At 40.9% G+C, this 10972-nt stretch overlaps 1 protein-coding gene across 1 annotated transcript; it reads left to right on the top strand.

The window, feature by feature from the left end:
* The first annotated feature begins 1433 nt into the window (after positions 1 to 1433).
* On the top strand, positions 1434 to 8378 carry LOC141284457 (uncharacterized). Its single transcript, XM_073817426.1, has 2 exons — positions 1434 to 1580; positions 7630 to 8378. Exons 1-2 carry the CDS (start codon positions 1496 to 1498, stop codon positions 8376 to 8378), a joined length of 834 nt encoding a protein of 277 aa, XP_073673527.1. The 5' UTR covers positions 1434 to 1495.
* Positions 8379 to 10972: the final 2594 nt, after the last annotated feature.

The raw sequence follows: 10972 nt of genomic DNA, 5'->3' as shown, positions 1-10972 counted from the left end.
CACCAGCAAACTTTTGAAAGAGAGCTGTTCTGGAAGTGTTAAACAACCCATGCTTGAATCCTCTTTGAATGTAAGTTTATCATAATCATTCACATGCTTTACATTTTCAGTCATTCCTTAACTTTGTCTCATCTTTTCTTTTGGCAGCATGTTAAGCCTAGTTTTCAGTCAACAGACTCAGATGGCCAAGAGGCACATTTTGTTCTAAAATAGAGTAAATATTCTCAACTCAAACTTAAAATAATTACAGAATCATTCATATGTATATTTGTATCAGTGAGGCATAAAGGTAAGGAAGATCAAATGAGATGAAAGTTGAAAAGTTGCATGAAAGTTTGTGAGAGACTGAAAAGTTGCAACTACACAGCCAACATCTTTGTGCTTTTGATACCCAAAAAGTTTTTTTGGTTGGTCAAAACAAAAGGTGCTACTGTGGACTAAATAAATGGAGGTCTAAATAAATAAATGTCATATTAAATAAATCTGGAAATAAATAAATGTCGACATGATGCATAAATAAATACGAAATAAGTAAATGTTGTCATAAATACATGAAGGAATAAATGAAAGATGGAAAAATGAAAAAATATAATAATAAGTAATTTAAATTATAAATATTACTATTTGTAAAATAATATTTTTCTCATTTCTTTATATACTTTAATGTTTTTCACTAAGAATAAAACTCTGAATACCATTGACATAGGTTTTATTATTCACATGTGTTTCCCCGTAAATATCTATGCACTCTTTGGATTATAGACCCAGAAGCGCGTGAACAGGACTTTTATTTTTGATCTGGTGGTGTGACGTCATAAGGCTGCGGCGCGCTCCTGCATCAGTGTTTGCTTTCAGTTGAAGGAAGGTTTGTAGTTTTAATCATTTGAAGTGTTTAAATTCATACAACGCGTTCAGTCTTTTTTATATGTTCTACAAGCGATTTAAACTGTATAATTAGTGCGTGTAAGATTTTATCTAATAATGAACGTTATTTTGTGTGAGTAAAGCTCATCCACAGCGTCTGATTTCTCTCTCTGTTAGTGATTCAGATCAGATACACGAATTACAAACTCCGACTCAATTGAATCGGTTGCTTCACAAAATGATTCACTGTTTCGAATCGCCGCTCGCTGAGAGACCTGCTGCTCAAAACACTGTAAATACAATTAGAACAAACTCAAACATGAGAAATGACAACTTTTAGAAACAACTGCAAATGTGTTTGTTGTTGTTGACAATCTTAAAATCGAATAGCTATTTTTAAAGTGTGCAATGGATTAAATGTAATATACTAATCATTAAATGTTAATCAAAACTGAATAGTAAGTTCAAGTTTTGAGTGTTTGTCTTATCAGATCATTTCACCCTTACTAGTGCACTATTACTGAACTAGAGTAATTATTTTCATCTTAAACAGGGCAGTTTCCAAACAGAAAAAAAAAAAAAAAAAATCCTGGTGGAGCAACTAAGATCCACGCAATACACTAATATAAAGATGGCATTTATTAAAGAGGAGAGTGAAGACCTGAAGATTGAAGAAACATTCAGAGTCAAACATGAAGATACTAAGGAACAAACAGGTTGGTTTTCATTCTCAAAGCTTAACTATCCTATGAACTGTCCTGTACATTATACAAACTTGTGTATCTTGTATCAGAGCAGTTCAAATAGGTGCTTGGCAGAGATGCAGCTTCAGATGCAGTTTGGCATCATTCCAGCAAATTTGTTGATGTGTAGATGATAACAGTTTCAGATTTATTCAGATGAAAAGCAACAACTTAATGAAAGCTCAATAAAGGCAAAGAAATCAGGAGATCAATAGATATCTATTTATGATATTTTACATTTCGAGAAGAGTATACATAAGGATGTGACCATTACATTTTAAATAAAGTAAATCGCCAAATAGTCAGACAGCCCTAAATTGAAAAAGGAAAACTGTTGATAAGAGTGCACCATTAGAAAAGATTTGACATAAAGTGTGTCCTTAGATATGCATAGAGCCGTTCACAAGCTGCTTCTGATCAAAACACTCCAGTAAAGACAGAAAGTCCTTTGCCACTGTAGAGAATTTATTAGCCACATTTCCACTGTCAGGCAAAAATCAAGCATACTTGTGTGTGCAAGTGCCACACGGCAAAAAATGCTTTTCTTACTTCGATTTTTTTGTCTTATTTCCAGCCAAAATATCTAAAAATTCTTATTTCAAACAGAAAACAAGATTATTTTTTACCCCATGTTCAGATTATTTAGCTTGTTTCAAGCAAAAATGCACTTAATTTTGACTTCTTTTTTTTTTTGAAAACAAATTGTACTTGTCTAGAAAATCCTTCTTGATTTAAGATTTTTTTGGTTTAACCCATTGGCAGATAATTTTGCTTGTTCTAAGCAAAAATTCACTTAATTTTGTGCAAATTTGAATTGTTAATGGCACTACAGGGTTTGAGTTAGAGACCCCATACTTGCTGTGGGTTCATGTTGAGACTGAGATAGTAAACACTAGTGATTACAATAGGTGCCTGCCTTTGATGCTAGGCCCCTAATTAATTAGATCATCTGGGTCAAACTGTTTTTATTATCATTATTTCTATTATTTTAAATAGAGGGTTTCAATACCAGCTTGATAGTTTTTGAGACATCCTAAATAAGTAAAGGGTTTCTCAAATTACATGCAACACCTCTTACAGTAGCATAATACAGCTGTCCTCGTTCCCCAAGGCTCTGCATATTTTGTGTGTATCTCTTATCACATATATTCCAGTTTGAAGCAACCGTATGTTTCATTTAAAGGTCATTGAAGCGTGCAAGACATGAATTTAAATTGTGTTTATTTACAGATGTCACATTCACACTTCTCTGTTAAGATTCATCTGTGTGTGAAGCAGAGGTCGCGTTAACCAAAAATTGTCCGTCATTGACGGAATTTTTTTTAGCAATGACGGAAAAATCTGAAGGCCGTCCGTCACTTTGACAGATTACATTGAGGAAGATCTATTGTAATTTGTAGCTGTAATTCCCACTCCTGTCCAGTTGGTGGCGAGTGCGTTCCAGTGTGGCGGCAGAGCACTGAATCCAGAACAAAAACGAAACTCTCACGAATCTTTTGCTATGAGTTTGATTATATACAGGTGACTACACAGAAGCCAGAGCCGTTTGACAGAACGATCTATCACGTCACATTAAAGAGCGCCACAACGGTATTTATTGCTTGAATTTCCTAATGAAATCGGCATAATTTGAAATTTGAGACAGGGTGTAGTGTTGAACATGAAAAGTTAAGCAGTCTCATCTGTTTATCTGTTCTCTTCAAAATGAATGCCTGTATTATAAAACTATATTGTCCTGAAAATGTGAACAAACATAAATGCAATTAAATGTGGTATTAAAATTAAAATATGAAAATTAAAATGACTGGTAATAATGGATTATGACGGAATTTTTACGACCCTGTCCGTCAAATTGACGGGCAGTGTTAAAGTCTAACGCAACCTCTGGTGTGAAGACGCTGCAGGCGGTTGCTTAGCGCAAATTTGTGAATGAATGTTCTGAAGTGAAGTAACCCTGCTGAAAAAAACAGCTAATACCAGCCTAGGCTGGTTTTAGCTGTTTTTTTCACCAGGGAAATTCGAATGGATTTCCAGTGCTCAGGGAGTAGGAAACAATGAATACTGTGTAGGGAACATGTCAATTGGAACACAGTTCATGCACAGATTTCAATTCTAACTAGCTGACTATCAGAATCAGGTGCATTAACTAAGAGAGGCATGCAAAATATGCAGAGCGGGTGGGGCACGAGGACATGAATTGAGAACCACTGGCTTGGGGGATATAGCATGTAGTTCCCAACCGGGAACTCAAGCTGCGTCCGAAAACGCTATGGGGAATGACTTCTTGCTCTGAAACACGTGTGAAATCCAGTAGAAAGACAGCGATGTCACGGGCAGATAACGTAGTGACCGGGAAGCTATGAAGCATGTGGGGCGCGTGCAGCCGGCAGCTTCTGTTTTTCAGCTAGCGCTCTGTGTGTGTCTTGTATTCCCTGTTTTTCGTGCCAGTTTGCATGTCCTTCTTTTGAGGGAATATGTCTAAAAAATCCAAAATAAGCAGGCAATTCAGAACGTGTGTTTCTCATTTTATTACTAGTGGGGATCCACACGATCTCTGTTGTCTGTTTGGGAGCGAAGCATGGGAGGCAGTTCTCGAAGGAGCTGACTGCCCGTAGTGTTTTCCCAGCGGCTCTGTCCCGTTTTTGCCGAGGCAGGACGGGCGCTGTGTTTGTGGGGATTACACACATAAATCTAGCGCAGTATCTTTCGGGGTTTCGAAGCCCGCACTGCGGTACTTTGTCCTTTGATTTAGAGCTTGCAGCTTCCCGCGGCTCACGTCCCGTTTTTGCAGAGGCAGAGTGGAGGCTGCCATCGTGGGAATCACAGCACAGATTTCCTCTCGAGTGAGAATCTGTGCTGCTGCAGCTGTCTTTCTCCGAGAACGCTGTACACATATGAGCAGACTATGTATTGATCGTTTGTTTCTCCCTGCTTTCGCTTCTCTAAAAATAAAAATGGCGGGGATTCACGTGATTGATGTGTAGTTTGTTCTGGAGCACTCACAGCCGCTGAGAGGGCGGGCTGTGTTCATTCATAAATGTGTTCATTCATAATGTCACAAACTACTTACACTTAAATGTGTGAAGTTGAATGTTTAGCTCTGCTCTCATAGTTTTTAATTCTGAGGAATTAAAACAATTTACAGGCTGCAGGGCAAAGCAGCCTCTGCTTTTGGCCATTTATTCCACTCTCACCCTGCTTTTTCTTCCAAGTTTGTGGATGATGCTCTGGCTCCACTGTGATTCCAGGGCATCCATATACTTAATTATAATATATTGGCAATTTGGCATTGAGATGTTGTTTTTGTCCACATGTAAAGTTATCTATGTGTAGCGTGAGATTTGACCACGATGCAGGCACATTTGTCTCCTGCTCGGTTTGAGTTGGTCCCCATGGCAGTCGAGAGAGTGAGATAAGGCCAGTCATTCACTGTTATATAGTTTCTAACGAGACTGTTGGGTCTGGGCAGCTGCGTCCAACATATACCTTATGGCCTGCTGTACATGAGTCTGCAAGTGGCGGCTCAGGACCAATGGTTTTTTACCCGAGGGGCAACCTATTTCACATTATCAAGGTCACGCGGCAAGGCTTTCGGACCTTAGACATGTGAAAGAAACGATGGTTGCTGTCCAAGAACCTGTGCTGAGGATTCTTTGTCGTCGCATAAGCTAACAACGGGTGCCTCCATCACAGGATAAGGGATGGTCATGAGTGGCCACTCTGCCTAAGTATCCTGGCACTTGTGGTCCAGGAACTTTTGAGGGCATGCTCCTCTGGGGTAGAGCGGTCGTCACCTCATTGTACGGTGCCGGTCTCTCCCCAGTGCCTGCAGGAAGCCGAACTGTTTCCTCTGTTACATCAGAGCACAGCGGGTTTTACTCTGCGGCCCTCTTCCCCTCCCTGGGGAAGGTGCAAGTCCTGCGACCCCCCTTTTCGGGTCTTTGAGACTGAAACGTTCATCTCTTGCCGGTTCGCTGCTTAAGGGTTCCGTTCCAGTCTCTCCGGTAACACCGGAGGTCAGTCTTGAGAGACTAATTCCCTTAGTAGACCATTGGCAGCATGGAACTCTTGCCAGATGTCTCAAACAGGATCCTGCACACTGTAGATGAGGGCTGCAGCATCCATTTTGGTGCTGCGCCGCCCCAGTTCTACGGGGTCCTTCCTACTCTGTGGGCTGTAAACACTCTCTGAGGAAGGAAGCCATCGAGGTGGTCCCTCCTCTCGAGAGGTGGTCTGGGTTCTACAGCCGGTACTTCATAGTTCCAAAAGAAGATGGAGGGTTGTGTCCGATATTAGATCTTTGAGTACTGAACCGCGCTGTCATGCGCCTAGCATTCAAAATTGACCTTAAACGGGTCGTGCTACAGATCAGGTCTGAGGACTGGTCTGTCACTATAGATCTAAAGGATGCATACTTCCACATCTCCATCCTACCACAGTACCGGAAGTTCCTGAGATTCGCTTTCGGGGGCAAAGCGTACCAATACTGGTTCCTCTTTTCGATCTGGCTCTCACCCCGCACTTTCACCAAATGCGTAGATGCGGCTCTAGCGCCGCTGAGGCTGCATTCACATTCTTACTACATCGACGATTGTCCGATTTTTAGCTCAATCTGAGCGCATGGCAACACAACATTGAGATGTTGTGCTAGCCCACATGAAAGAGTTGGGGTTACAGATAACGCCATGAAAAGTGTGCCATCTCCACTTCTGAGAACCACTTATTTAGGCGTGGGACTCGACTAAGATGCATGCGTGCATGTCTCCTGTTCGTATCCAGTCTGTCTTCACAGGGGAGAGTCAGAGAGGGCAGGTCACTCACTGAAGAACAGTTCCACAAACTGTTGGGTCGGATGGCAGTTGTGTCCAATGTGATAATCTCTTGGCCTGCTGTACATGCGACCCTTGTAGGGATGGCTCAAAACCAAAGGGTTCTCCTCGAGGGGAAACCCACTTCGCATGATTAAGGTCACGCAGCGATGCATTCGTGCCTTAGAAATGTGGAGGAAATCTTGGTTTTTGCCCAGGGCTTGGTGCTGGGAGCTCCTTGTTGCCGCGTATGCTAGCGTCGGATGCACGCCTCACCGATTTGGGAGTGGTCACGAGTGGCTGCTCAGCCCGGGTTCTGTGGAGCGATCGCCATCTTACTTGGCATGTCAATCACCTAGAGATGCTGGCTTTAGACTAGGCTCTGAGGTACTTTCTTCCAGACCTAAGAGATCGCCATGTGCTGGTGCGCACTGACAGCACCAGTGTGGTCTGCGGATTTTGCAAAGAGCAGCTCACTGCTGGGTTGACCCACTCCGTCCTGGCGACTACAGGCCCTTTCTGTGGCCCCTTCTTTCTTGACTTTGCTCCTTGTATGACCAAATCCTTTATTTACCCCAGACCGGGTTATGTACCTAAAGTTCCTTCCTCTATGCCACGGCCACTTTTTGTCAGGCGTTTCCTGTCTGACATCTGCAACACTGCGGGTTGGTCCACACCTCTCACATTTGTCAAGTTCTTGGCCTCGATATTCTGGCCACTCCAGGCTCAGCCATCCTCTCGCTCTAGTGGTTCTCAGACAACGTAAGCAGAGGTTTGCAAGTCTGGCAGCGTTTTCGGATGCAGCTTGAGGTCCCGGTGGGGAACTCTCCTAGGTTACGTTATGTAACCCTAGTTCCCCTAGGGAACGAGAGCTGTGTCTCGAGCCTGTGCTTCGCTAGCTTCTCTGGAGCAGAAGCTGCCGGCTGCACGCGTCCCACGTGCTTTACAGCTTCCCGGTCACTATGTCATCTGCCCGTGACGTTGCGTTCTTTTTACTGGATTTCACACGTGTTTCAGAGCATGATCTTGCTGAAGGCGTTCCCCATAGCGTTTTCGGACGCAGCTCTCGTTCCCTAGGGGAACTATGGTTCCATACATACAGTAACCTAGGAGAGTTGTTTGTTAGTTTTGCTACTTTTACATCTATGAATGTTTTGATATCTGTTGTTTCGTGTCTTTAAACTGGGGTTAACATTTGTCTTTTTTTATCTTAGACCTGATGGCACTGAAAGAGGAGAGTAATGTACTGAATGAAATTGAAGAGAAAGATCATGATTTTATAAATGGAGAAAAATCTTTTAGTTGTTCACAGACTAAAAAGACTTTCTCAAGAAAAATGACTCGAAAGACAGGAAGAAGTTATTTCACCTGTCACCAGTGTGGAAAGTGTTTCAATCAAAGAGAAAGTATTAAAAGACACATGAGAGTTCACAAAGGAGAGAAACCGTATGCCTGCCAACAATGTGGAAAGAGTTTTAATCATAGACTAAGTCTTGAAGGACATGTTTTAACTCACACAGGGGAGAAGCCTTACGCCTGCCAACAGTGTGGAAAGAGTTTCACTCTAAAAGGAAACCTTAACAGACACATGAGAATTCACAATGGAAATGAGCCTTGCACGTGTGATCAGTGTGGAAAGAGTTTTGATCAACATGAGAACCTTGAAGTTCATATGAGAATTCACACTGGAGAGCAACCCTATACATGCCCTCAGTGCGGAAAGAGGTTTAATTATAAACAAAACTTTGAAGACCACATTAGAGTTCACACAGGAGAGAAGCCTTTCTCCTGCCAGCAATGTGGAAGAAGTTTCAACCAAAAAGGAGCCCTTAACAGACACATGAGAGTTCACACTGGAGAGAAGCCTTTCACCTGCCAGCAATGTGGAAGACGTTTCATCCAAAAAGGAATCCTTAAAGGAGAACTCCGGTGTGATTTTGACCTAAAGTGTATTGAATCATGATACCGAGTGTAAACGTACCTTGCATATCTCATCTCGTCTTGTCCACTGCTGTCCGAAATCTGGGGTCAGTTAGCCGATGCTCACAACAGCTTGTCAATGATATTCAATCGGGCATCGAAGGAGCCATGTAAATAAATCACTGTTTTACGCCATTTACGAGGCACAAAGTAGCTCCAGACTTCATTGGTAGACTTCCAAGGGCCCTGACATTTAAAACGAGACATTGAGAACTTAGAAAAAGCACCGGTAGTTTATTTACAAGTAGATTTATACAGACAGTAACCGCAAGAAGTTTAGCGGCCGCCGCCATCTTAAATGTAGTCACGATAAGTCGAGTGTCGAGCACCAAGGAAACTACAACCTGGTACGTTGATAAGCTGATAAATTCCTTGGTGATCGACACTCGACTTATCGTGACTACATTTAAGATGGCGGCGGCCGCTAAACTTCTTGCGGTTACTGTCTGTATAAATCTACTTGTAAATAAACTACCGGTGCTTTTTCTAAGTTCTCAATGTCTCGTTTTAAATGTCAGGGCCCTTGGAAGTCTACCAATGAAGTGTGGAGCTACTTTGTGCCTCGTAAATGGCGTAAAACAGTGATTTATTTACATGGCTCCTTCGATGCCCGATTGACTTTCATTGACAAGCTGTTGTGAGCATCGGATAACTGACCCCAGATTTCGGACAGCAGTGGACAAGACGAGATGAGATATGCAAGGTACGTTCACACTCGGTATCATGATTCAATACACTTTAGGTCAAAATCACACCGGAGTTCTCCTTTAACAGGCACATGAATCGTCACACTGGAGAGAAACCATTTATGGGTGATTCTTAGACTATGGGCACTTTTATGTACTTTGGACATATTTAAAAAAAAAAATACATATAATTTTGGACAAATTCCTATTTCTTTGTCAAGCTATCAATAAAACCACCCTAACATTTTTTTACTAGCTTTCTATTATGATTTTTTCATACTTTTCAACCTCCTGATATGTGTCAAAATCAGTTTTCTCCTTGTCGCTTACCCAGACTTTTAAACTTCAACAATGAAAATACAGTTTAAAAATATGACTTATCTGGTAACTAATAATGTACTTGAATTAAGCACTAGTAAAATAATTAAAATACATTACAGTATTTAATGTGAGACCTTTATCAATATTACTTTTTATACAAAATATAGCTGTCGCACAGTATTGGTGTCATTTCCACCACAACACTGTAATGCATCTTTAAAAAGTTTGTGTGAAAGTTTTTTCAGGTGTTTTCTATGGAAATTTTGAGTGACATCAGAGCACATGTTGGACATGGAGGGAATTTACATTTTCATCAACAACAAATGAAGAAAAATCAAAGTAAATATTGCTTGTTCAGTTAATATATTTATTTTACGTCATTTCCACCACATGCTGTACCGTCAAGGGTGTTATTAAAAAGCAAAAAATTTTAAGTTAAACAATAGTATTTTACATACACGAAAATGTTAAAGTGCATATTGCAGGTTAGAGACTCCGGTGAATTGATGTATAGAAAAATAATGTAGGAACCAGATTTTCTTTAAAATATACTTCAAAATACGCTATTAAGGCTTCTAGAGTCGTTTTTGTGAAAGAATTTTACTTCCGCATCTGAAAAACTGGCAAACCGGTAGTGACGTAACGAGAGGGAGAGCGGTCAATGTAAACCATAGGAAAACAATGGATCGCAATGACTGTTCGGACGCAGAGAACATTTAAAATGTTTATTTACACTTGTATGACGAACCACACACACAAATATGAGCCTGCTATGTGGCCAAGAGAGCAGGGACATGCCAGGATTAAACAGAACAACGGTCAGAGAAGACAAATTAAGTTGTGGTGTGAGGAGAACAGGGCAGGTGTCTGTGAGAGATCAGTGTTAGCTGACGATATCTAATCGGGCAAAATCATAGCATTTGTCATCTAGAAGTATTGATTCTACTTACCAGTAACACAAACGAATGATCGTTGATCAAGCGTGTCATACTCATTAATATCCGACGCAAACGTTACGTGATATAGCGGGTTTTAATTACCGCGCGCGAGAGAGATAAACACATTTTTGTTTTATTATATGCTTATATGGGAAATACCCCCAAACTTGATGTGCTGTCTCTGACTCTGCACCCAGGCTTTGAGGCTTGCTGTCCGAAATCAAAATAGGTTCTACATATAGCTTAAATGCATTTTAGGCAGGGGCATAGACATCTCCAGGCCAGCAGACAGGAGTAAGTTTATGGTCGAGATCATTTATTACTCTGAGCTAAATACTTGTACGTACAAATAAACAGTAAAATTTAATCTCAATTACAGTTTGACTATATTTAGGTGACAAATGCGTAAAGTAAAACTTTTTGATGCCATTGGTATAAGACAATTAATATTGACAGCATACAGTCAAGTTGTCTGCTGGTATTCATCAGGAAGCCCTTACCTGCATGTGTTGTGTCAGCTATTAGACAGTTTACAGAGGAAGGATTACTTTATAAAGGTTTTGAATGGCCACATTTTGGTGACAAACAATAAAAAAATAATCACAATCACAAATTGTCTTACTGTATAACAT

This window comes from Garra rufa, chromosome 14, assembly GCF_049309525.1.
Source record: "Garra rufa chromosome 14, GarRuf1.0, whole genome shotgun sequence".
NCBI lineage: Eukaryota > Metazoa > Chordata > Actinopteri > Cypriniformes > Cyprinidae > Garra > Garra rufa.
Note: the sequence above shows the minus strand (reverse complement) of the source record. Positions and strands in the feature narration are given on the sequence as shown.